This window comes from Puma concolor, chromosome D1 (genome assembly GCF_028749965.1).
Source record: "Puma concolor isolate L17-30 chromosome D1, mPumCon1.1.hap2, whole genome shotgun sequence".
Classification (NCBI taxonomy): domain Eukaryota; kingdom Metazoa; phylum Chordata; class Mammalia; order Carnivora; family Felidae; genus Puma; species Puma concolor.
In genome coordinates this window covers 72,471,510-72,499,437 of record NC_141676.1, presented here as the reverse complement: position 1 = coordinate 72,499,437, position 27,928 = coordinate 72,471,510, and the positions used below count along the sequence as shown (strand labels likewise).

Sequence of the window (27,928 nt, the reverse complement as noted above, 5' to 3'; positions counted from 1 at the left end):
GTGTGTATTTATGTATGTGTGTTTGTATATATATGTACATATATACATATGTACATATACATATGTATGTGTATGTACATATATACATATGTACATATACATATGTATGTGTATGTACATATACATATATATATATATATATATATATATATATATATAAAATCTATAAAGTAGGGACAATACTAGAACCTGTGTTACAGACTTGTTGGTGTGAACTGAATGAAATAGAACTTACAAAGAGTTTAGAGTAGTGCCTTGAATACAGTAAAAACCAAATGTATATTATCTTTTAAAACTGTAATATTAAATCCATTCTCTGATTTTTTTTAAGTGATGGAATTGGAATTACCTTAAGTCTTTATTTTTCCAACATTGGCACATTTTTTTAAAAGTTTACTTATTTATTGGGGTGCTTGGGTGGCTTAGTCTGTTGAGTGTCTGACTTTGGCTCAGGTTATGATCTCATGGTTTATGAGGTTGAGCCCTGTGTCAGGCTCTGTGCTGACAGCTCAGAACCTGGAGCCTGTTTTGGATTCCATGTCTCCCTCTCTTTTTGCCCCTCCTCCGCTCATGCTGTGTCTCTCTGTGCGTCTCAAAAATGAATAAACATTAAAAAAATGTTTTTAAAAATAAATAAATAAAAGTTTATTTATTTATTTTGAGAGAGAGAGAGAGAGAGAGAGAGAGAGAGAGCATGAGTAGAAGAGGGGCAGAGGGAGAGGGAGAGAGAGAATCCCAAGCGGTCTCTGCACTGACAGAGCAGAGACTCAAATCCACGAACCACAAAATCATGACCTGAACCTAAGTCAGGAGTTGTATGCTTAACCGACAGAGCTACCCAGGTGCCCCGACACTGGCACATTTTGATGACAGACTGCTTGGCCACTGGAATCTCACGAGTTTCTCTTCACATGAGGTTTGAGGCTTCTTTCCATGTTTTCGATGGCAAACTTACATTTTCTTCTTCCGTGTATACTTGTCATTTGTGACTGATTTCAATGAGACAGGAATTGTGCTCCTGATCCTTGACTATTCATTCTTGTTGTGTGGGCTTGCCACTCTTCAGGGCTCACCTCTTCCACCATCCTTTTATGTAGCTCTCTAAGAATGTCTCCCATAATTGTGCATGAATAAGGACGTACTATAGTTGTTTACTGGTTTATATTTCCCACTACACTATGCTTTTTCAGCCCAGTGGTCCTGTCTCATTATTGTTTCCTCAGTGCCTACAACCAGGTCTAATGGTCTAGAAACATGCTAAAATTTAAGACCTATTCATAGCATTAAATGATGATTACATTTTGCTTTTTAAGGCTTGTAAAACAAATTCCTTCAGTTAAAATGGCTTCTCTGTAGTCCCTTTTGTAGCTGTGGCAAATGTGGCATGCTAAGTTTGTTCTCAATAGTTTGTTCGTTTGATAGAAATTAATTATATACTGGCTAGCAATATGATAGACAAAACACTCTGAAAAAAACAAATATAATACAAGGCATGGGTCTGACTATTAACTAGTTCACAAAGCACAAATGAGTAACAACATAATCAAGAACGATATAAATGATGTGTTTAAAATAAAGGGTAAAGAGAGAACATGATGTGAGTTAATAGATGGAAGCAGTGGTGTGCTGGTCATTATTTAACAACCAGCTCTCAATATAAAAGCCTCAATTTGTAGCATTTGCCAATTTCATGGTATAACTACTCCTACCATGGCTAGTTTCAGACTTACCTTGAGGTCACTAAAGCAAAGTTGGGAAAAGATGTGCATATTAGATCTTGCTAGCCAGTGTGGGCTGGCTCCAAGACACTCTGGAGGGGAGAGATGGTTACAGACAGGAATGGTCTGGGTAGACTTTATGGAGGAGGTAAAAGTTGTAACTAGTCTTGAAGATTGTATAAAAATTAGGTAACTGAAGGAAAATATGTTCCAGGTTTGAAGAACGGTGTAGACAATGCATAGAGGCAGAAAGAATGTGGAATATTTGGGCAAATATACTCAGCACATAGTAGGTAGCCAATAAATATATTTGTGAATAGTTGAATGGCAGTGAATCAACCATCTGATTGAGAAGAGACTTGAGAGGAAAACTCAGGTGTTATAATATTCTGTGGCAATCCACAGGTGTCTATCCTTCATGATGGTGCTTTTTCTTCCCTCTCCCTCTCCAGAATCTTCATCAGCTTAGCTCTGTGGGCTGAATGAGAAACTACTTTGCCATTTTCTTCTTCTTCTTCTTCTTCTTCTTCTTCTTCTTCTTCTTCTTCTTCTTCTTCTTCTTCTTCTTCCTCTTCCTCTTCCTCTTCCTCTTCTTCTTATTATTATTTGAGAGGGGTGGGGCAGACGGAGAGAGAAAGAGAATCCACGCTGTCAGCACAGAGTCTGACACGGGGCTTGACCTCACAATCCTGGGATCATGACCTGAGCTAAAATCAAGAGTCAGACACTCAACCAACTGAGCCACTCAGGTGCCCCTATTTGTTTATTATTTTTAAGTTATTTTAATAACTATACAGATATCTAATAGTAAGGATTAGCAGAGAATTCTAGGAGGACAGAAAATTTTAAATTTTAATTTTCAGGGTGGCAAAATGGCCTAAAAGCCATATATCTGCATAATGGCCTTATCTATGTTAAGCAAACATGCCTTCAGACACTGAATTCAATTATAGTATTTTCTATAAATACAGATATAAGCAAGCTAGCCACAGATCAACTGTTTTTTAACTGTTTTCTCGTATATAAATGTAGAATTCTGTGGTTTGTCAGGGGTCAGCAAACTTTTTCTGTAAAGGGCCAGAAACTAAATATTTTCCATTTTGTGGGCCATATGGCCTCAGTCACAACTACTCAATTCTGTCCTTGTAGCATGAAAGCAGCCATAGACAATATAAATGAATGATGTGGCTGTGTTCCGGTAAATCCTTAAATACAAATAAGGCAGGAGACAGATTTGGCCTATAATCCATAGTTTGCTGATATCTTGCCTAGGGCATCAATGTGTCTAGGAAATCTAGAATTCTTTAACTTCATGGGGCACTAAAGATCAAAAAATGCCCAAAATTCACAAGGACAATATGGTATAAAAATGACTTCATAAAAAGAGTTCAATATATCTTTTCTGATAAGATGTTTTTCTAAGTGTTCTTCTTCCTTCTTTCTATATGGGTATAGGTAGTTATGATATATTGATATCAAAATTTTGGTGCTTATACACTTACTTAAAAACTGATTTCAGATAAAACTTGACTGGGGATATTACTTAATCCCTATAATATTAGAGTAGTCACGAAGGCAATAAAAATATGCCTAATAATCTTCCAGGCCAGTGGTCATTTTTAAAAAATGTTTTCTTTATTTTTGAGAGAGAGAGAGAGACAGAGTATAAGCAGAGAAGGGCAGAGAGAGAGGGAGACACAGAATCCGAAGCAGGCCCCAGCCTCTGAGCTGTCAGCACAGAGCCTGATGTGGGGCTCCAACCCATGCACCATAAGATCATGACCTGAGCCTAAGTGGGAAGCTTAACTGACTAAGGTGTGCAGGCACCCATAGTGGTCACTTTTTTAACTGTTATTATGTCCATACTCCTGGGAAAATGAGTGGGTTAGAAATGGTGATAATATAGCAAAACATCTAATTTTCAGTTTCAGTTTCTTTAAGACAGGAAAAATGGAACTTGTTATATTTAACAAAGAGAAGGAAAGTATTACCTTAATGGCAGGTATAAATCTGTGCCCTTTACTCATTGGCTGTTGTGAGAAAATTACCTGAGAGAGGACCAAAAAAAAAAAAAAAAAAAAAAGAGTCCTATATTCATCTGTCATGGTTCAGTGCTTTATTTCCTCCTCTCTTCCTGAAGAATTCCAGAAACAGAAAGCTGACCTTCCTCTATGTACTTCCTCTTCTGCTATCATCACCTGTGATTAAATCTAAAATCTTTATGGATAAGGTATTGCACATGTAATGGAAAAGGGTTAATAAGGGTGCAAAAGGCTCCAGGAGAATTAAATCACATTAAAGAAGATGGGTGAGCCATAGTGCATCATGTCTGGAGAATTAATCATATAATGCTCAGACCAAGGTTGAGATCAAAAACTCTATCTGTTTCTATGTGAGGGTCTGAGGTTGGAAAAGAAGAAATAACAATAATACCGCCAGAGAGAAAAATATATATATATTGAAGAGAAATGTAGCATATTTGTGTCCTGCCCAGATGGCCTTAGATCCCTTGTGCCAGCCTTGTGTGCCCACCTCTCTGCTTTTACATGCTTTCCTCCTAACCAGAGGACCGTGCAACCTTCAGAAGACTGCCCTTGGGTACTGGAGCCATATAGCCTGTCTGGAATGGACTAGTGCCTGGGACCTTTACAACTGCTACCTCAGGGAAACCTGTAACCAATGACTATTTGATATGGTAATGCAAAAACTTAGTTTTCTTGTGTTAAGGCAGGACAAGTTGGGGTGTGCTTTACACTATCAAAATCTGGCTGAGTCTGGGATTTCAACTGACATTATACTCTCATTTGGCTTTTTTCCCCTTCTTATCCTGCTTTACCCACACCCTTACTGGTTTCTCTTTAATAAAACACTTAAATGAAAACATTTGCATCCAACTCCTTACGTTAGGGTCTTTATGTGTGAGAATCTGATCTGAGACAACAAAGTACCATAATTTCTTAGCTTTTATATAATAGCTAAAGTCCTACTACATTTAATACCAATAAGCACATAATTTGTGAAAAAGTGTCAACCAACCTGTCAACAAATGCATGGTGAAGAAGAAAAATGGGATCATTGGCAGATCCCTGTACCTGAGACATCGTTCCATTCATATAGATGTGCAAGGCATTGTGCATGCTGCTTTGAGAGGCATCTGCTATCCCAGTAAGTGGACTAGCAAATCCTGTTGGTAAAAAGAAAATTGAAAAGAAAAAATGAGTTGGCCCTGGTAGTTGAAAATCTCAGTGATTATCTCATTTAGTTTACAACTACATTTGAGAGCTTAATTCAAAGTAATAAAATTCATGCTGTAGTAGGATTCTTTACATTTAATAAATCTTGGTGGAATTTAAGGGTATTAATCTGGGGACAGTGGACTGATTAACCAGATGGACTAGGTGGAGCCAGTTGTATGTCCTCCCGATGCTTCTGCCTATTATTTCTCCTCTGGATACTGAAAAGTAGTAAGAACTTTTTATAATAATCAGCATGGTCACTTTCACTTAGAGAAGATCTTTCCAGCCTGTTTTGTGTCTCCTTGCTTTCCAGTTCTGGAGGTTACTTTTAATTTTGGTTTCTGGTTCCAGAGGAAACATGAAATGTGTGACCTTCTGCATCACAGTATGGGGGACATCATCAGGTCATCATGTGCTAGATTTTGCAAACTACCCATTTCAAAGTTGATCAAGACTCCATTAAATGGTTCCCTTCATTGCATCAGAAATACTAACAGTGGGAATATAATAAGGATGAGAAATATTATTTTCGGAATATTAACTGTGCTAAATGCTTTTGGCAGCATATGTCCGCCAACCTTTATAGCAACTCTGCCAATTACAAATTATTTTCCCCATTGGAAAGAAGAGAAAACTGAGCCTCAGTGAAGTTGAATTTTCCTAGGCTACACAGGCACTGGAAGAGTTGGGATTTTAACCTATATCAGTTAAGATATAGATCTTCTAGATCTGAGCTCTTGTTATTTTGTGTTCTCTCTCCTACAGCACCTGGGAAGAGCAAGAGTAAGATATTTTAGAGTCCATGCAGACAAAACATAAAACATAAATAAAACTCAGATTCAGAACCATACAAAGAAGTTAATTTATCAAAGTTAAATTGTAAAATAGCAACCTATTTGGGGCAATATGGCTAAGGACATATTATTAAATTTCAGAATTTGGAAATATCAAACAAACAGAAACTGTCATATGATGATGATGATGATGGTGGTGGTGGTGGTGGTGGTAAAGGTAGATACACACAGTGGAGGCACTATGATTTGGGCAGGGGAGTTCTAGCTAATTTTGTGCATCTAGGTTTATTTTCTTGTCAAACTCTTCATTTTTTAAAGTTTATTTATTTATTTTGAGGGAGGGAGAGAGAGAGAGAGAGAAAAAAAAAAAAAAAAAAAAAAAAAAAAAAAAAAAAAAAACCACGAGCAGGGGAGGGACAGAAAGAGAGAGAGAATACCAAGCAAGCTCTGCACTGCCAGCTCAGAGCCCAAGGAGGGACTCAAACTCACGAACCACAAGATCATGACCTGAGTGGAAATCAAGTCAGACGCTTAACTAATGAACCACCCAGGTGCCCAAACCTCTTCATTTTTAAAGGTGCAACCCTTGACTTTCACATTCACTGCTTTTTGCTCTTCCACCACTGTGGCTCACAGTATTTCTGCCCCTCAGTTTGTGACTTTTTTCTTTTCTTTTGAGCTTTTTGTACTCATTCTCAGAGACCATCCTGAGCCCTGCACTCACTGGAAGCTTAGCCTAAGAACATACACTTCCATCCCCTCTTGTCTGTGAAACTTTTATGATTATATACATTGTGTGTGTGTGTGTGTGTGTGTGTGTGTGTGTGTGTGTGTGTGTGTCCCTTACTATATGCAGGGATTTTTCTAAGAGCTTGACATGACAAATTTCTTATACTCTTCAGAGTGATCCTACAAATTAGGTATCTTTATCATCTCCATTACATAAACTTGAAAAAAAAAGGGGCTTAGAGAAGTAAAGTAACTTGTCTACAGTTAAAAAATAAATAAGAGCAATTAAAGTTGGGACACAAGCTTGTTTTATTCTAGAGCTTAGGCTCTTGAATGTATCTTATGTAGCAATAAATTACATATCATGGAGGACAAACTTCTGTAGATCAATAGTCTTTAAGCTATTATCCTTGAGAAGCACCAAATGAAAGTTTTAAAAACACATTTTATATATGCTCTCACATATTTTTAAGTAGATTCCAGATTATTTTAATCATAATTGTAAATACTTTCAGAGGTTATAACTTCAGAGATATTGCAAATAGCACAAATTTAAAACTAAAAAATTAGTACCACTTTTTAAAAATACATCCATCTTATTCACTATCATCCATGTCAAAAATACCTAAACAAACTCCATTACCACCTGAAAATTTATGAGGTTTTCTTTTTTGACTTCATATCATATTTTTGTTCTACTTTCCCTTAGAAACATACTAAATGTTATATAAGTTATGCTTGATTTAAAGAAAAAACTTTTTTGCAATTAAAATAGGTATACAATTAAAATTGTCTTTAAAAATTTCATGTAAGCATTAATCTAAAATGGGTTAAGGGGCGCCTGGGTGGCTCAGTCGGTTAAGCAGCCGACTTCGGCTCAGGTCATGATCTCGCGGTCCGTGAGTTCGAGCCCCGCGTCGGGCTCTGTGCTGACAGCTCAGAGCCTGGAGCCTGTTTCAGATTCTGTGTCTCCCTCTCTCTGACCCTCCCTCGTTCATGCTCTGTCTCTCTCTGTCTCAAAAATAAATAAACATTTAAAAACAATAAAAATAAATAAAATAAAATGGGTTAATTTATCATTAAACATTTTAGCCATAGCAACCTATCAAAATCACATAAATATATTAAACTGCTTTATAAAATATTAAATATAAAAAAGTAAAATTTTAGTGAAAGTTTATTTCTTAATAATATTGGTGAAAGATCATTAATTAAAAATTAATTCAGCTATCCATGGATTAATACCCCAAAGGATAAAGCTTAGCATACATTCTATTCTAAATTTCAGAAACTAAATGTAGGTCCTGAGAAAATTTTGTTCTCAAAAATAACTACATGGAAACAAAAGAGGTTTTAGAGTAATTTCACTTAATTATTTTAACTCTATTTTAGTTATATGCCAAAAATGACACAATAATCCATCATCAAATAATCTGATCCATCAGCTGTAACTCAACCAAGAATTCTTTCATGAAAGCAATCTTATAAATTATGAATTTATTTACAAATCACTCAACTTGCAAGACATTTGCTACCTAGTCATTAAAGTCATGCCCTTTAGCAACACTGGCACCAATATTTTGAATTTTCTATCTGTTTGACACCCTGTAGGTTTTTACCCCTTCTGATAATGTGTTCTGTTGAGTATGGATTCAGGATGTGTGAGAAGAAGGTTTTTCTTGTGAAAAGTAGGAAAAAGGATTGTATATGGGGCAGAGGTAAAGGAGAACCTTCGGGAGCCTCTCCATTTAAGATTGATTTTAGAACAATGTTCTTGGGAGGAGGACCTGGAAATAAATTTGCTTAACACTCTCTGTAACATGTACCCTGTAGAAAGTCTTAGTGACCTGCAGTAGTGTGTCTATCCCGTTTGAATATACTGCTATAGAGAAAAGATTGTTAGAATTATGCAAACCCAGCTTTAAATTCTATATTTCTTACCAAAAGTATGACCTTTGTCAAGTTAAAATTTTTTTGAGACTCAGTTTCTTCATTGGTAAGAGAGGGAATAATTAATGCCTATCTGGATTCTAATGAGGAATAATTCTGTAGCAGGTGTGAAGCTTCTAGTATAGAATCTGGCACAAATGAATGCTTCCTGAGTAGTACCTGTCACTTCTATCAGTTCATTGCATTTGAACAATGGGTGGTCATCATGAGAGGACGGGCCAAGAATATGGGGGTACTCCCCCTGCAGGAAAGTCTCTTTTGCCACAACTCCCCACCATCAGGACCCATCCCAGCACCCAACACCTCTCCCCTTCCTAAACTCCTTTGCTCTACAGAAACCTGACTGCTGCTTGCCTTTATCCAACATTAGAGTGATCTTAGAAAGTAGGATTGAGCCCAGCATCCCCCTACACCGCCATCTTCCTCACAATGAATGGATAAAGAAATTGTGGTTTATATACACAGTAGAATACTACTTGGCAATAAGAAAGAATGAAATATGGCCTTTTGTAGCAACATGGATGGAACTGGAAATAGTTATGCTAAGTGAATTAAGTCATACAGAGAAAGACAGATACCATATGGTTTCACTCTTATGTGGATCCTGAGAAACTTAACAGAAGACCATGGGGGAGGGGAAGGAAAAAAAAGTTAGAGAGGGAGGGAGGCAAACCATAAGAGACTCTTAAAAACAGAATAAACTGAGGGTTGGTCGGGAATGAGAGGGAGGGAAGGGTGGGTGATGGGCATTGAGGAGGGCACCTGTTGGAAGGAGCACTGGGTGTTGTATGGAAACCAATTTGACAATAAATTTCATATTAAAAAAAAAGAAAGTAGGATTGCCATTCTAACAGTGTTCTCAGTGAGGCTTGTGTTTCTTTACTTGCTTCTTTGGCTAATTTTCCAGATACTGAATCTGGGAAAGCCTCCAAAGTTATTCAGAAAGGACATCTGAATAAGAAGCATATGGAATTTGTCAGAATATTGTGATACATGCTCAGAAATAGTTCAAAGATAAAGACTGAGCAAATATCTGACCTCCTGTGACAGGTACTCGATTATTAATATAGATCATCTTACTATATTAACTCTTAAATGAACTGTGTACATCTTGTCTCTTGAAATAGACTAGAAATGCCTTATACATAGGAACCAAATCTTTTGCTTTGATTTTCCACAAAGACAGAGACTTTCACATCTTGGTATTTAAAAGAAAACCAGATATAAAATATGTTTCAATCCTTCACATACCATTCTATAGAGATTGGGAATAAGAAACATACATTTCTCTCCATAAAATCTTAAGGGACCATCAGAAAGCTCTACTCTGCTGCTTGTTAAGAGACAAAACAGAGAAAAATGTCATGGATGTGAATACTATGAAATTTTGAATAAATGATTTTCTATTTTACTTCTTCACACAATTCATTATTTTTTCAGTAAATCACTTTGGAAAAATAAGAAAGGATTATACCAATATCAATAGATTCTCTTGCTGAGATTTTAATTCTCTTTTGGAAGAGCAAGTCAAAGAGGAAATTCTAGGCACCAAATAATAACAATTTATACTTGAAGCTTTTGAAATATCTTTTACATAGGTGATCTCATTTGAACCCCAGGGTGACCTGTTATTATAAATAACATCATTGTCCCAATTTACAGATGAGAAATCAAGTTTATAAAAGTTACACATCTATTTGTTAACACACCTACATTCAAGCTAGTAATTGAGAGAATCAAGGAATCGAATATAGCTCTTCAAACCTGTGGGGTTTTTTTCCTCTACACTGCGGTTGGGTTGTATCTGTGCTGACTTGATACACCTTGGAAGCCTCTTTTTACTATGGACTACAAAATGAATTTATGAGCTTGCTGTTTCCATCTACTAAGAGCAAGGTGCAGGATGTGTCACTGTTTCACTCTTGTCCAAGGATCCCCCATGATGGGAAGTCTAATAAGTCAGCAGGGACCTTGTTAGCAGTCACAGATGCCAAAATGGCTCAAAGTTCTTTGTGAAGGGCAGTGACGGTTGCCCATATTACTCTGTGTTAAGCCTTCAAAACTGCGTGTTGTGTTCCTACGGGAAATTAATAAACACAGTTTCTGGCTGATCATAACAGTACGAAACTTCAGCTTGTCAATCCATGACTTTTCTCTTTTGTTTCCTCCTCAAAAGTACTCTGGAGACTTTTTCTGTTTGTTTGTTTGTTTGTTTTTTACTGAAGCCTATCTCTGACCCCTGGAGATTCAGATTTAATTGGTATAGAGTGGGGGCTCAGGCACTTGGAATTTTAAAACACCCAAGTGATTCTAATGAGCAACCAGGGTTGAAATTCGCTGGTTTAGGCTAAATTGCTTTCCATCCTCTAAACTTGAGCTCACAATTTAAAAACTTTACCTCTGAATATATTATTCTCTTCACTTGAAATTTTCTCCTCCTATATCCTGACAGTCCAAAAATGCTTCTGCCTTTGAAATCCTACACCACACACTTCTGACTTAAAATATTTTCATGCTGATAACTTCTTCAACACGCACACTTGAAAATGACATTTAAAAAAGTCTAGCAATTACTATGTGGCAGGCACTGGATGGACATTTTTACATGTATCTAATTTAATTCTGATGCTTCTTTCTAGGAACCTGGGTTATAGATGTTACACTTTATCATGTCTGGTAGATTTTGATATGTGAGAAAGTACGTAGTTAAATCTTCAGAACAGAGTACCTTTATTTGATTTAATTTCATGTTAAGTGCATCTCAAATCTGTTTTAATATTTCTTAGAGTTTCAGTGATATAATCGGAGAAAAGAAAGCAGAACGATAGAAAAATGTACATTAGGGCATGTGAAGATTGAAGCGACATGACTGTTATGCCCCCCTGGCTATATTTCCCCTAATTACTCTCCTAATATGCAACTTAATTCAGGATCTATAAAGTGCATAGCCTCACGAGGTTACACACAATGATGTTAGGGGGTAGTAATTGATGTCTGAATACTTTTAAAAGGCTTATAATTTAAATTACTTGTAGCAGAAATATAATATTGCAGATCAAAAAAAGATCTTGGCTCTAAGCAAGTCCCTAGATACAATGGAAGCATTAACTTTCAATCCAATTTCAGGCTTTCTCAAATAAAGTACTAGCTCTACAGCCATAAATGTAATTAATTAGCATTTATGTTTATTAGAAAATACTTTTAATTCCTCCAACAGTGAATGCACCAATGTAACATATAATTATTAGATGATAGTTAAGTTCACAAATGCTTGACAATTTCTGTGGTTCTCCAAAATACAGTCCCAGAGCCAGCAGCATCACCTATAAATTTGTCAGAAATGCAAATCCTCTAGCCATACCAGAGAACTATTGAATCAGAAAGTCAGTGGGTTTCACCATTTGTGCCAAAACAAGCCTTTCAGGTAAATCTAATGCACACCAAAGTTTGAGAACCACTGCTCTAATTATTTGCATCGTTTGCACAAAGACAATAGTGGATACTTAGTCATAGTCATCTCCATAAACTCAATAAAGTAGAGCAGGAGAATTATTTCATGTGTCATCACTTTAAATTGTTTGTTACTTTAAATATCAGACTAATTTCTCCTGTTAGGAACCTCAATGTGTGTGTGTGTGTGTGTGTGTGTGTGTGTGTGTGTGTGTGTTTTACGTGTACATGAACATATGTAATCATTTTCTTTACATACATGTTACAAATATGCAGCATATATATAATTCATACCATCCAGTGATTTTTTTTCAGCATTTCGCAGATCTTACCTCTACTTTATGAACACATCCATAGAATGATCTTACACATCAATTGTCCATTTATTCATTTAAAATTTGTCTGAAACTTATTTTAAGGTAAAATTTTACAATGGCTTTCTATATTCTAGGTCTATATCCTATATCCTGGAAAGACTCAGGAATAGTGAACTACACAGCAGAGCCATTTAGTTCGCTGAATTATACAAACTGAAACAAAGAACTTTATAGACAAGGTGTTATTCAAGCTGTATTCTTGTCCCTGTTCTTCACTTATGACTGAATTGGTAGTGCTTGGTGCATTTGGTGTATTTCCTTGGGTGTGCTAAAACTTTGTTAGTATATTAATGCTAATGCTAACCAGTTTTGAAGCAAAGCTAGGGGAACCAACCATTCTAGTCCCTATTTGCCCCAGGTTGTTCTTGGTTTAGCACTGAAAAGCCTGTGTCATATGTAGGACCAGCTTCATAAGCATGCAGCTGAGTGTTCCCCGCCCAAAGCTGCCTGTACTTGGTTTAATGCTCTGCTGTTGCTATCTTGAAATTCTTAATATTTTTTGAACAAGGTATTCCATATTTACATTTTACATTGGGCTTTGCAAGTTATATAGCTAATCCTTGTCCTGGATGTGACAAGGACCCCATAATCCTAGGCAAACAGAGATGGTTAGTCACCCTGCTAAAGTTCTATATAACATTCTGTCATGACAGGCTTCATTTGATAGTGCAATTCTATAAAATACAAGTCAAGTGATTTAAATGTGTCCTTTTTCTTATTAATGCTTTGCTTTTTAATTAGGCAAGATCATTTAATGGTATTTTCATATGCAGGTTACTAATTCCCTATGTATCTATAATTTTCTGTAATGAATATTTTAACATATTTGTGTTACATTTTATAGTTTGCAAAACACTTCCAGGCACATATTCTCATATATCATTCCCAGTAGTGTGCTAGCAAAGATTAATAGACAGATCTTGGAGGTGAAATGGGGCACGGGGGCAGAATACGCTGTTTTGTAGCATCTGTCAATTTTCATGGTGTAAATATTCTGATGATTGTTAGTTTCAAGGTACCAACTTGATGTCTTTGAGTAAGAATGGAGAAAAAAAATGCTGTCAGCTCTCATAGCTGGTAAGAGCTCCAACATGTTACTGGATGTTCCTCAAATAAGGGAGATAGAATAGGGGTCACCATACTTATAGTGCAAATGCAGAGGTTGTGGAATCTGGATGAGATTAAAGTTCACATGTTTTTTGACTGGCTAATGCCAAAACTATCTCTTTAATTTTCTCATTCCAAATCCCGTGTTCTTCCCCTTAGACCATTCTTTCTTATCAGTCATATCTATAAATTTGTGTATAATAATTATTGAAACAAATGCACGGGAGCATACATATGCCATGGATGAAAAAGTTTAACATCAAATAAAGTTAGTTTTAGGGAAGAAAACTTAATAAAGATTCTACTTATATTAAATTAGGGGTAATTTTGAGATGCCTGGTTGGCTTAGTCAGTTAAGCATCTGACTTCAGCTCAGGTCATTATCTCATGGTTGGTGTGTTTGAGTCCTGCATCAGCCCTCTACTGTCAGCACAGAGTCTGCTTCAGATCCTCTGTCTCCCTTTCACTCTGCCCCCCACCCCGTTCGCACTCTCTCACTCTCTTTCAAAAATAAATGAAACATTAAAAAAAATAAAACAAAACTAAGGGTAATTTTTTTTTTTTAAATTGAAGGGTAGTTGACACAATGCTAAATCAGGTTCAGGTGTTCAACATGGTGATTCCACAGCTCTACATTATGCTATTCGCACAAGTGGAACTACCATCTGTCACCATACAACACTATTACAGTATTTTTGACTATATTGTCTATGCTGTACCAAGGGTATTTTTAAGATGCCTTTGATTAAAATCATTTGAAAATGTGTTCGAGGTTTTCACGGGTTTGCATTTTCAAACTTCAATTTCAAGGAGAGGCTTGTGCTTGCATAAGAGGAAATGTCATCTTCACAATTTAATTATAAATGGAAATATTCGTATATTTAAAAAAAATTAATGCTTATTTTTGAGAGAGAGAGAAAGCATGAACAGGGGAGAGGCAGAAAGAGAGGGGGAGAGAGAGACAGACAGAATCTGAAGTAGGCTGCAGGCTCTGAGCTGTCAGCACAGAGCCCGACGTGGGGCTTGAACTCATGAACTGCAAGATAATGACCTGAGCCAAAGTAGGACGCTCAACCGACTGAGCCACCCAGGTGCTCTTGATTCATATATTTTATTTGCATTTGTTACTGCTTAGTTACCACTTGGCCACAAAGAGTTTTACAATTACAACACTTTCAACTTCTGTGTGGTAGGCACTAGGCTAAATGTTTCCTTATGTTCTTATGGAATTTAATCCTCTTAGTAACTCTGTAAATAGCATCATTAAGCCAACTTTCAGGTGGTGAAACTAAGGCACAATAAGAATCCGTGGTTTATCCAAAATCATTCAACTGATAAGTGGCAGAGCCAGGATTTGGGCTATCTACCAGATTTCAAAGGTCTGCTCCTAATCATTTTGTTATGCGTTTTTAGTTGATAAAGAGCTATCAGTTGTCCTAAAATATAAAATCTCTGAGATGACAGTCCATCTCTTCTAGTTCCAGCAGCACCCTTGTTTCCCTTAATTCTTTTCAATGAAAAAGCTGAGGCATCTGATCCAGCCCAGTTTTCCATAATATTCTCTTTCAGGGTAGAGAAGCTTCTATACTGGTGATTCCTACTCTCCCTCTTTTCTTGGATGAGTACCTTACAAGCTTCCTTCAAATGGTTTACAGTTAGCTGGATCAATCAAATCCCTGCCATAAAACACAGTGAAAGCTGGGATTCTGGTAATGCCACCAATATATAAGGCCAGATGTTCACCTCCTTAAGCCCAATATTTGTTTCTGTCAAATTGAATTCTCTTAATGAATTTCAGAAGTCTGCAGAAGGGTTTAACTGCATCTCATAGGGGCACTTGTACCCCAATGTTTATAGCAGCACTTTCAACAATAGCCAAATTATGGAAAGAGCCTAAATGTCCATCAACTGATGAATGGATAAAGAAGTTGTGGTTTCGGGGCGCCTGGGTGGCGCAGTCGGTTAAGCGTCCGACTTCAGCCAGGTCACGATCTCACGGTCCGTGAGTTCGAGCCCCGCGTCAGGCTCTGGGCTGATGGCTCGGAGCCTGGAGCCTGTTTCCAATTCTGTGTCTCCCTCTCTCTCTGCCCCTCCCCCGTTCATGCTCTGTCTCTCTCTGTCCCCAAAATAAATAAACGTTGAAAAAAAAATTAAAAAAAAAAAAAAGAAGTTGTGGTTTATATATACAATGGAATACTACTTGGCAATGAGAAAGAATGAAATATGGCCTTTTGAAGCAATATGAATGGAACTAAAGAGTGTTATGCTAAGTGAAATAAGTCATACAGAGAAAGACAGATACCATATGTTTTCACTCTTATGTGGATCCTGAGAAATTTAACAGAAGACCATGGGGGAGGGGAAGGGGAAAAAAAGTTAGGGAGGGAGGCAAACCATAAGAGACTCTTAAAAACTGAGAATAAACTGAGGGTTGATGCGGGGGGGGTGGGAGGGAGAGGAAGGTGGGTGATGGGCATTGAGGAGGGCACCTCCTGGGATAAGCACTGGGTGTTGTACGGAAACCAATTTGACCATAAATTTCATATAGAAGGGTTTAATTGCATCTCAAACGTTGATTTTTAAATGTCATTTTAAATAGAAACTATCATCATGTTGTTACACTTTGGATGCCAACTCAGTTTAGGACTAATACTTGTCTGAAACAACTTTTGTCTACTGGAAACCTAAAATACTAGTCTACTCCATTATTTAGAATTTAGTTTGTATGTAGAGCTAGAAAATGAAACTGTGCATCAGCATGCAAGTCAGGGACTTTATTATTTAATGAAATTTTCCCATCACAGAGACTGTTGTAAGTAATTTACAAATGTTAACTCATGTCATCCTTGTAACAACACACGAGGAAGGTGTTGTGATTATCTTCACTTTTTAAATGAGGAACGTCAAGTAAAGACATGTTAAACTTACCAAAAATCATCTGGCTATTAAGTGATAGAATCAGGGTTTTAACCCAAGTAGTCTATTAATCACTACTCTCTGCTTCCTCTAAAACTTGGTCTCTCTATTTGAAAGACTTGGGGACGTGACCTCCCCTGTTGATGATCCAATTTTGCTACCTATTATCTGTGTGACCTTGTCAAATTATTCTGAATCTCAGTTCCCTCATCTCCAAAATAAATGTAATAATAAAGATGGTATAAAGCTTTTGAGAGGAGTAATTAAGATAATGGATGTGAAAAGATTTTAGGAACCGAAAGAGTAGAGCTATTGATATAAGCAGTTGTTATTAATTACAGGACTCTCTGTGAATTTCTAAGGTTATTATGTTAGGATATTGGAAAGAATTTGTAATTTTCCCCTTTTTATTCTTTCCACTTTATCTTACCTACCCCAACTCATCTTGAGAATATCAGATCATCAAAGTTTCTCTAAAAATAAACACTTGGTTAGGTCCCTCTATTTAATAGCACACTTCTCTCTTTTTAATCATTTACTTTCTTTGGATTATAATTACTTATTCATGGTCCAGTTCTTAGCTACACTGTAAGTGCCAAGACAGAAGGATCTGCATCATATTCACTAGTTATTGCTAGTGTATTGCGAAGTACCTGCACGTGGCAGATGCTTTATAAATACTTGTTGAATAAATAAACATAGGATATTTATTTCTCCTCTTAAAACATGCAACCCAGTTGCTAGCATAATTTTAAAATAAGTTATGCTAAAAAGTAAACTCAGTTAAGCTACAAATTTTGTGAAACATGCCCATAATGTTCCTAGGCTTATTGTTGAGTGAGAGGGATCATGGCTCTGAATCTGGCTCTTATGTATTTATTGAATAGGCCATCCTCTCAGTATTCTCCCAATAGAGTAATTAATTGTAGGTAGGCCCAAACAGCTTGTATGAAAAATAGTTATGTTGTTGCTCCTCATTGGAGGAAATAATAGATGTTAGGAAAGAAAAGATAGGTGATTCTTCATTCAAACCAAACATGTTAATAGGAATAATTATTCACACATAAATCATGGGATACATTTTGGGAGATGCCATTGAGAAAGAAGAATATATAATGGCTAGGGAAAACAGAATTTCATGGATTTTTCTACCTGGTACAAAATGGGATAAAGTGGGAAAATATCATAGGAAAGTGGAGTGGGAAGAAGAAAGCAGTGGCAAGTGAGAAAAGGTAAATTAAGAATCGAGCCTTCAATGTGAGACATCCTAGCCCAAAACTAAAACCCTCAGCAATTAGTAAATCCTAGAGAGGAAAAAAAAGGAAAGTCTCAAACAGAAAAACCCAACATATATCTATTCAGTGCGTTCAAAAAAAATAATTTATTTGAACTCCTGTATGCGCAACAAACCTCATATTTAGGTGTGGCCCTGAAAATGAATTGTGGCTAATGAAATATGAGCAGAAAGTAGGCAGACCACTTTCAGGTTGGACCTATATATTTTTCCTATAGGACTCTCCAAACACCTGCTTCTCTTGTCTCCCAGGAATATGCAGAAGAGCCATCAGAGAGTTGAGGGATAGTGGAATCACTAAAATAGCCACATAAAAGGCCACTCACCAACTATTAACATCGAAACTGGACTTGGTGTGAGCAAGTGATCAATTTTTATCAGGTTAGACAACTAACACTGGGGGCTTGTTTGTTACAGTTCTTATATTTTCATGAGTGTGGGCTACTGTAACAAAGTATTGTAGGCTGGGTGGCTTATAAACAAAAGAAATTTATTTCTCAGGGTTCTAGAGGTTGTAAATTTGAGATAAGGGTGCCAGTATGGTCAAGTTCTGGTGAAGGCCCTCTTCCAGTTTGCAAATTACTGGCTTCTGGTTGTGTCCTCACATGGCAGAGATCAGAGAGGGGAAGTAAGCTCTGTTGTGACTCTTATAAGGACACTCACTAATCCTATTCATGAGGGCTCCATTCTCATGACCTCATCTAATCCTCATTAAATCCCAGAGGCCCACCTTCTAATACATTGCTAAGTGGTAGGGTTTCAACACATGAATTTGGAGGGGGCACAGTCAGTACATATATTCTAGCATGTTACTCTAATTTCCTAAATTATATCATAAATTCTCTAAACTTAATAACTTGAAAGGTCTGGAGTAAAAGAATATTTTGGCACTTCACTTACCACTACAGAAATACGGTTATCTTATATGAAACACAGGAGACAGAACACTGTAGGGGAAGTACAGTAAAACCTTGGATTGTGAGCAACTTGTTCTGTGAGGGTTCCACAAGACGAGCAAACATTTCTAATAAATTTTAACTTGATAAACAAACAATGCCTTGCATTACAAGTAGTATGTGACACTGAATGTCACATGACCACAACTGAACCATTGGTTCTCTCTCTGTCTCTTGCTGTCGGACTGTGAGTGATCGCCTCCCATGTTTGGATGTTCAGTCTCAGGCCATGGTGTTTGGCAGAAATCCATGATTTTTCAGAGTGTTGGAAGGTGCCCACAACTGGCACCTGTGTATTTTTTTTTTTTGTCACTTCAAAACACCTATGGACAGTCCTTTGCTTTTCCATACAAGAATAAGCTTAGGAATGCTTTGCTTCATTCTAGGTCAGGCTGCCTGCAGATACAGACTCATTCCTCTGCAGCCTTATTGCCAGTTACATTAAATACAGTATATGACAAGAGTTTATTAATACTGTGCTGTAGTCAACATCATGCAAGCATATAAAATGGCCCCCATGCAGAAAAAGGTTGAAAAGAAAGGCAGTAAGAAGAAGGAGATGATTATGGTGGAAGTTAAGAAGGAAATCATTGAGAAGTACAAAAGAGGTATATGAATTGCCAAAATTTCAAGATTATATAAGAAGTCTATCTTGACCATTTGCACAGTATTAAAGAAGAAAGAAGAAATAAGGGGCTAGATTTGTTGTGGAATGAATCATCTGAGCTTCTGTTATTTCTTACGGGGAAATCTGCTTTGATATGTAAGTACTTTGGATTAAAGCATGTTTTCAGAATGAATTATGCTCGCAAAGCAAGGTTTTACTGTACTTGATGTTAATTTTACAACAAACACTAGGAAAGTATTTCAGCAAACACTAGGGAAAGGGATTGTAACAGAAATTGCTAATTTTTTCTCCAGCACAAGGTGTCTTCTTTTTCCTAATAATAAATATCCTAAATGTAGTGGGACACATGGCCACTAGCTGGAGATTACATTTTTGAGTTACCCTTTAGGGCTAAGTGTGGCCATGTTTGTTTGACCATAGGGATAAAACAGAATGGATGAGAGACACTTCTAACTTACGCCTTTAAAGGGAAATGGACAAGCATTCCTCTACCCACTTTGTGCTCTTCCTGCCAATGAAGTGAAGATATTAGAACGAAGATTTAGAGACAGACGTTGGGAGTTGAGCATGGTAGAATTGTACTACCAGTACTGGATTATCCACCTCTGTTGTTTCATGAGAACAAAATAAACATCTTTCTTTTTTAAGGCACCTTATTTGGGTTTTCTTTCTTACAGTATTTTAAAGTGAGTCCTAATAAATAGAAGGAGAAATAAGCAATATCTTATAGATATTAGCAATTAGAAATATCTTATAGAACTAATGATCTGTGCAATCTTGGAAGGAGTCCTTAGAACCATAGTTACTTTTGGTGTATATATAAGTGATGCTTCTTATCCTTATTAATTCCCATATTTCAAATATCTCTTCCTATAAAATAAATCCTTTTCATCAGTATATACTCATCTACTTATTTAAGCACTGAAGTTATAATTTCAAGTGCACAAGCTTTCAAAGCTTCTATTGATAAGTCACCTACTGTGAGGTCAATGTCACATGATTCTGAATTTGCTATAGAGTGAAAATGAAAAATAAGTATAGTTTGGGTTAAAATTATTGATAAAAATATAATAGAATTCTAAAACTATGCATAAATCTTAAAGAAATAAATCTTTATAAAATCTTTAAAAACATTTTCTTTATTGTAGTATAACAGAGGCTTCCCACATTTAACAGACATTATCTTATTTGACACTCATATGAACATTCACAGACAGACAGTGAGAAATATTCTATTTGATAGATGAAAAATATAGTGTGAATTTAAATGGTTTACCCAGGGTCTCATGCCTTGAGTTCAAGTGATGTCTCTTCAAGGATATTAGTATAATTACCAAATTTCTAAACATTTCCCACTGAGATTATGAGCTCAGAAATCATACTGATTTTGAATTCCAGCTCTGCCATTTATGATCTATGTTGCTATAAGCAAATGACCTTGCCTTTCTGACATACTTTTTTCTCATCTATAGAATGGGGATAATAAATAAAACTTACCTCTTAAGACAAGGTTGATAAAAGGTAGAAAAATTGTTTACTAAAGTACCTAACATTTAGTAACCTCTAAATAAATGTTAACTATTAGTTTTTTCTTAATTTTAATTTTTAAGAGAGGATATATTTATAGCATAATAAAAATGTACAACCCTAGGGAGTACAATTTATATTATATTTTATAATTTCATCCTCTAGAGCACAATACAATAAAAATTGGATTGTGTCACCAGAGTTGTATGAACAGTAACCTTAATGAATTTTTTTAGACCTTGATAGTTTTTATTTCACACATACTTGGCACTGTAAACAAGCTTCTATTTCACATGTTTTTCCTTGGATCCGGCTAAAACTCTACTATAAATTTCTACTGAAATCTATAACTAACTAAAACAATAAATAATCACTTTGTTTTTTTTCTTTATTTTTAATTTTTTATTTAAATTCCAGTTAGTCAACATACAGTGTAATATTAGCTTCAGGTGTACAACTTAGTGATTCAACATTTCCATACAACACTAGGTGCTCATCACGACAAATGTGCTCCTTAATTCCCATCATCTGTTCTACCCATCCCCCCAACCACCTGCCCTCATATAACTATCAGTTTGTTCTCTATATTTAAGAGTCTGTTTTCTTGGTCTGCCTCTCTCTCTCTCCATCCCCACCATGCTCACTTTTTGTTTCTTAAATTCCACATATGAGTGAGATCATATGGTATTTGTCTTTCTCTGACTGACTTACTTTGCTTAGCATAACACTCTCTAGCTGATTCATGTCATTGCAAATGGCAAGATTTTATTCTTTTTTATGGCTGAGTAATATGTATGTATATGTAATACATGTATACATGCATTATATGTATATATATGTATATATGTATATGTATATATGTATACGTATATATGTATACATATATATGTATATGTATATATGTATGTATAATATGTGTATATATGTATATTCCACTATATATATATAATATGTGTGTATATATATATATATATATATATATATTTATACACACCCCATCTTTATTCGTTTATTAGGTGATGTATGCTTGGGCTGTTTCCGTAGTTTGGCTATTGTAGATGATGCTGCTATTGGGGTGAATGTATCCCTTTTAATTAGTATTTTTGTATTCTTTGGGTAAATACCTAATAGTGTAATTTTTGAACTGTAGAGTATTTCTATTTTTAACTTTTTGAGAAACCTCTATGCTGTTTTCTATAGTGGCTGCACCAGTTTGAATTCCCACCAACATCGCAAAACGGTTCCCCTTCCCCTCACCAACACGTTTTTTTCTTGTGTTGATTTTGGCCATTCTGACAGGTGTGAGGTAATATCTTGTTGTAGTTTTAATTTGCATTTCTTTGATGATTCTTGATGTTGAGCATCTTTTTCATGTCTGTTGGTCATCTGGATGTCTTCTTTGGAAAAATGTATGTTCATGTCTTCTGCCTATTTTTAATTGGATTATTCATTTTTGGGTTTTGACTCTTATAAACTATATATTTTGGATACTAACCAATATTTTTCAGATATACCATTTGGAAATATCTTCACCCATTCCAGAGGCTGCCTTTTAGTGTTACTGATTGTTTCCTTCGCTGTGCAAAAGCTTGCTATTATAATGAAATCCAATAGTTTATTATTGCTTTTGTTTCCCTTGCCTCAGGAGACATCTAGTTAAGAGGTTGCTATGATCAATGTCAAAGAGGTTATTGCCTGTATTCTTTTGATGGTTTTCTGTCTCACATTTAGGTCTTGCATCTATTTTGAATTTGTTTTTGTGTATGGTATGAGAGAGTGGTCCAGTTTCATTCTTTTGCATGTTGCTATACAGTTTTCCCAACACCATTTGTTGAAGAGACTGTTTTGACCATTGGATATTCTTTCCTGCTTTGTTGAAGATTACTTGACCATACAGTTGTGGGTCCACTTACGGGATTTCTTTTCTGTTCCACTGATCTATGTATCTATTTCTATGCCAGTACCAAAATATCTAGATTACGACAATTTTGTAAATAACTTGAAGTCTGGAATTTTGATGCCTCCAACTTTGCTTTTCTTTTTCAAGGTTGTTTTGGCTGTTCGGGATCTTTTGTGGTTTTATACAAATTTGCAATTGTTTATTGTAGTTCTGTGAAAAATGCTGCTGGTATTTTGATAAGGATTACATTAAATGTGTAGATTGCTTTGGGAAGTATAGACTTTTTTTAAAATGTTTTATTTATTTATTTTTATTTTATTTATTTTTTTACTTTACATCCAAGTTAGTTAGCATTAGTGCAACAATGATTTCAGGGATAGATTCCTTAATGTCCCTTACCCATTTAGCCCATACCCCCTCCCACAACCCCCTCCCAAACCCTCTGTTTGTTCTCCATATTTAAGAGTCTCTTATGTTTCATCTCCCTCCCTGTTTTTGTATTATTTTTGCTTCCCTTCCCTAATGTTCATCTGTTTTGTATCTTACAGTCCTCATATGAGTGAAGTCATATATTTGTCTTTCTCTAATTTTGCTTAGCATAATACCCTCTAGTCTATCCACGTAGTTGCAAATGGCAAGATTTCATTCTTTTTGATTGCCAAGTATACTCCACTGTATACATATATCACATCTTCTTTATCCACTCATCCATCGATGGACATTTGGGCTCTTTCCATACTTTGGCTATTGTTGATAATGCTGCTATAAACATGGGGGTGCATGTGTCCCTTTGAAACAGCATACCTGTATCCCTGGAATAAATACCTAGTAGTGCACTTGCTGGATTGTAGGGTAGTTCTATTTTTAATTTTTTAAGGAACTTCCATACTGTTTTCCAGAGTGGCTGCACCAATTTGCATTCTCACCAGCAGTGCAAAAGAGATCCTCTTTCTCCACATCCTTGCCAACATCTGTTGTTGCCTGAGTTGTTAATGTTAGCCATTCTGACAGGTGTGAGGTGGTATCTCATTATGATTTTGATTTGTATTTCCTGGATGATGAGTGATATTGAGCATTTTTTCATGGTTTGGTTGGCCATCTGGATGTCTTCTTTGGAAAAGTGTCTATTCATGCCTTTTGCCCATTTCTTCCTGGATTATTTATTTTTTGGGTGTTGAGTTTGATAAGTTCTTTATAGATTTTGGATACGAACACTTTATCTGATACATCATTTCCAAATATCCTTTGCCATTCCATCAGTTGCCTTTTAGTTTTTTCTGATTATTTCCTTTGCTCTGCAGCAGCTTTTTATTTTGATGAGGTACCAATAGTTCATTTTTGCTTTTGTTTCCCTTGCCTCCAGAGATGTGTTGAGTAAGCAGTTGCTGTAGCCAAGGTCAAAGAGGTTTTGCTTGCTTTCTCCTCGAGGATTTTGATGACTTCCTGTATTACATTTAGGTATTTCATCCATTTTGAGTTTATTTTTGTGTATGGTGTAAGAAAGTGGTCCAGGTTCATTTTTCTGCATGTCACTGTCCAGTTTTCCCAGCACCATTTGCTGAAGAGACTGTCTTTATTCCATTGGATATCCTTTCCTGCTTTGTCAAAGATTAGTTGGCCATATGTTTGTGGGTCCATTTATGGGTTGTCTATTCTCTTCCATTGATCTGAGTGTCTATTTTTGTGCTAGTACCATACTGTCTTGATGATTCCAGTTTTGTAATACAGCTTGAAGTCTGGGGGAAGTATAGACTTTTTAAGAATATTTGTTCTTCCAACCTATGAATGTGGAATGTCTTCCCATTTCTTTGTGTTGTCCTGAAATTTCTATCATCAGTGCTTAATAGTTTTCAGACCATAGGTCTTTTGCTTCTTTGATTAGGTTTATTCCTAGGTATCTTACGGTTTTTTGGTGCAGTTGTAAATGGGATTGATTCTTTAATTTGTCTTTCTTTTGTTTTTAAGTTTTTTTTGAGAGAGAGAGAGAGAGAAAGAATGAGAGAGAGAGAGAGAGAGAGAGAGAGAGAGAATGAGTGGGGGGAAGGGCAGAGAGAGGGGGAAACAGAGGATCCAAAGAGGGCTCTTTGCTGACAGCAGAGAGCCCAATGTGGGGCTCTAGCTCAGGAGCCTTGAGATCATTACCTGAGCAGAAGTCAGAGGCTTAACCAACTGAGCCATTCGGGCACCTCTTAATTTCTCTCTCTGAAGCTTCATTATTGGTGTATAGAACTGCAACAGGGGTGCCTGGGTGGATCAGTTGGTTAAGCTTCTGACTTGGACTCAGGTCATGGTCTCACAGTTTGTGAGTTTGAACCCTGCACCGGGCTCTGTGCTGACAGTTCAGAGCCTAGAGTCTGCTTGGGATCCCGTGTCTCCCTCTCTCTCTGCCCCTCCCCCACTCACAGTCTGTCTCTGTCTCTCTCAAAAATAAACAAACATTAAGAAGATTAGAAAAAAAAGAAATGCAACAGATTTCTGTATGTTGATTTTGTATCCTGTGGCTTTACTGAATTTGTGTATCAATTCTAGCAGGTTTTTGGTGGAGTCTTTAGGGTTTTATGTATAGAGTATCATGTCATCTGCAAACGGTGAAAGTTTTACTACTTCCTTGTCGATTTGTATGCCTTTTATGTCTTTTTGTTGTCTGATGTGTGGCTGTGACTAGGACTTCCAGTACTATGTTGAACAGAAGTGGTGAGAGAGGACATCCCTGTCTTGTTCCCGACCATAGATGAAAAACTCTCAGTTTGTTCCCAGTGAGGATGATATTAGCTGTGGGTTTTTCATAGATGGCCTTTATTATATTGAGGTATGTTCCCTATAAACCTATTTTGTTGAGAGTTTTTATGAATGGATGTTGTACTTTGTCACATGCTTTTTTCTGTATCTATTCAAATGGTAATATGATTCTTATTCTTTCTTTTTTTAATCTGGTGTATAGGTTTGATTGATTTGTGAATATTGAATCACACTTGCATCCCCACAATTATTCCCACTTGATCGTGGTGAATGATTCTTTTAATGTCCTGTTGGATTCAGTTTGCTAGTATTTTATTGAGAATTTTTTTCATCCATGCCCATCAAGAATAGCCTGTAGTTTTCTTTCTTAGTGGATTCTTCATCTGGTTTTGATATCAGGATAATGCTGGTCTCATAGAATTAATTTTGGAAGTTTTCCCTCCTATTGTATTTTTTTGAATAGTTTGAGTATAAATAATCACTGTGATCCTCTTAAACTTAATAACAAAGAAGAAAAATATAATTATTCATAGTCTCTGGCATGAAATTGACTGGCTTGAAAAAGATAGAGACTAGAGTTAACCCTTGTTATTTGTAGATGTAACATTTTAATTTTAGATCAGATTTTTCCAAATAAGTGTTTGAAATTTATAAACCAAAAGATTTTAAAACAGTATTTGTAGAAATAAAAGACACAAGATGATAGGAGTGAATGCATTCTATGGTCAAATATGTTGGAAATTTTTCTAGTTAAACAAATCAAAAAAGCTTTCTATATTGTAGAATTTCTCAGATTTCTTATTCTAAGATGTGTAAAAAGGGTATGTACCATCTATATTTCCTAAATAATTTTGTCTAATGATCAACTTTTTATTCTACTCTATACAGATTTCTTTTTTTTTTTTTTAATTTTTTTTTTCAACGTTTATTTATTTTTGGGACAGAGAGAGACAGAGCATGAATGGGGGAGGGGCAGAGAGAGAGGGAGACACAGAATCAGAAACAGGCTCCAGGCTCCGAGCCATCAGCCCAGAGCCCAACGCAGGGCTCGAACTCCCGGACCGCGAGATCGTGACCTGGCTGAAGTCGGACGCTCAACCGACTGCGCCACCCAGGCGCCCCTATACAGATTTCTTTAAAGGAAAAATTGATTACTTATTTCATAGATTGTTTAGACTACTTATATAAAATTCCCAAAACTTATGACATGTAACAATTTACATTTTTCTTCAGACCAGGAATTTGACAAATGGAAGATTTAAAAATAGGAGCAAGACTCTTTCTTAACCAGTGACCTAGGCTAGTCATTTACTTGGTCGTTGCCTCATAAAATATTTCTGTTCTTACTTTACTAAAACATAAACAGTAGCTAATATGAATTTATATGGAAATTCATTCCTTCATAAAATATGATTATAAAATAAAAAGCAAATGTTAATGATGTTTGTATAAATGAAAACAAGGCAAGGATTTCTAATAAGGGTGGTTCTTAAGATTAATAAAGATGCTTTAGAGATGTAGCAGTTCTTGGCCTACTAGAACTATGATGTATATTTAAGGAAATTTCTGTGAACAATCCATAGGTTCAGGTGAATTGTATACTAGTTATTGGGTAATTACTTTATTCTCTTGGGCAATAATTCTATTTATCTCAAGCTGGCAGGAAATAAATGATAATAGCTATTTGCTGAATGCAACATTTAGAATAAAATTTATATTATGCTTGCCCTAAGGCTGTTTCCCATGTATCAATAACTATAATATTATCTTGGATGGTGCTACAAATTTTGGTTCTTGATTTATGAGTAAAGCCAATGTGCAAAAGTATTGTCAAATGCTTGACCAAAGACCGTTAATAGTAGGGTCTTTTACCTCATCCATCTACTTAAAAGTAAACATTTTTGTTTGTATCTTGGTTTTGTTTGTTCAGAAATTAAAGTTACAATTATTTTTTTATTTTTTTAAGTTCTAATTTTGAGATAGCTGTAGATTCACATAAAAATGTTAAAAAATAATGAGAAATTTCATGTGCCCTTTATTCAATTTCCCCCAATGGTATCACCTTGAAAACCCAATAGCCAAGATATTGTCCTTGTAAAAGTCCAGATATAAGACACTTACATATTAAACTAGCCTCACATGAGGGATGTTGGGCTGTGGTTTTCTTTCTTTCCCTTTTTTTAAATGATATTTTCCTGTCAGCTTTATGTTATTGATTGATTTCTAGTTTGATTCTATTTTCGTAAAAGAACAGAATCTGTATGATTTCAATTCTTTTAAATCTATCAAGGTCTGTTTTATGGTCTAGGATGTGGTTCATCTTAGTATATATTTTCTGGGCACTCAAAAAGAATGTTTATTCTTTTGTTGTTGTGTGAAGTGTCCTATAAATGTCAATTGGATCTTTTTGGTTAATGATGATGTGAGATCTTCTATATCCTTGTAGGTATTCTGTCAAGCCTTATCAATTTTTACGAAAGGGGTATTAAATTCTCCAACTATATAATTGTGGATTTGTATGTTTTTCCTTTCAGTTTTATCAACTTTTGCTTCATACATTTTGGAGCTCCATTGTTTGGTGCATACATATTTAGGATTGCTATGTCT

The 27,928-nt window shown here is 35.9% G+C and overlaps 1 protein-coding gene and 1 long non-coding RNA gene across 2 annotated transcripts in view; one reads left to right on the top strand and one right to left on the bottom strand.

Moving 5' to 3' along the window:
* Window positions 1-27,928, top strand: part of LOC147576806 (uncharacterized) — an 859,087-nt gene that overhangs the window by 728,622 nt on the left and 102,537 nt on the right. The window lies entirely within an intron of this gene.
* Window positions 1-27,928, bottom strand: part of TYR (tyrosinase) — a 105,803-nt gene that overhangs the window by 54,142 nt on the left and 23,733 nt on the right. Inside the window, exon 3 of the mRNA XM_025929079.2 lies at window positions 4,755-4,902. Coding sequence (XP_025784864.1) covers window positions 4,755-4,902 — 148 coding nt within the window. The remainder of the gene's footprint in view (window positions 1-4,754; window positions 4,903-27,928) is intronic.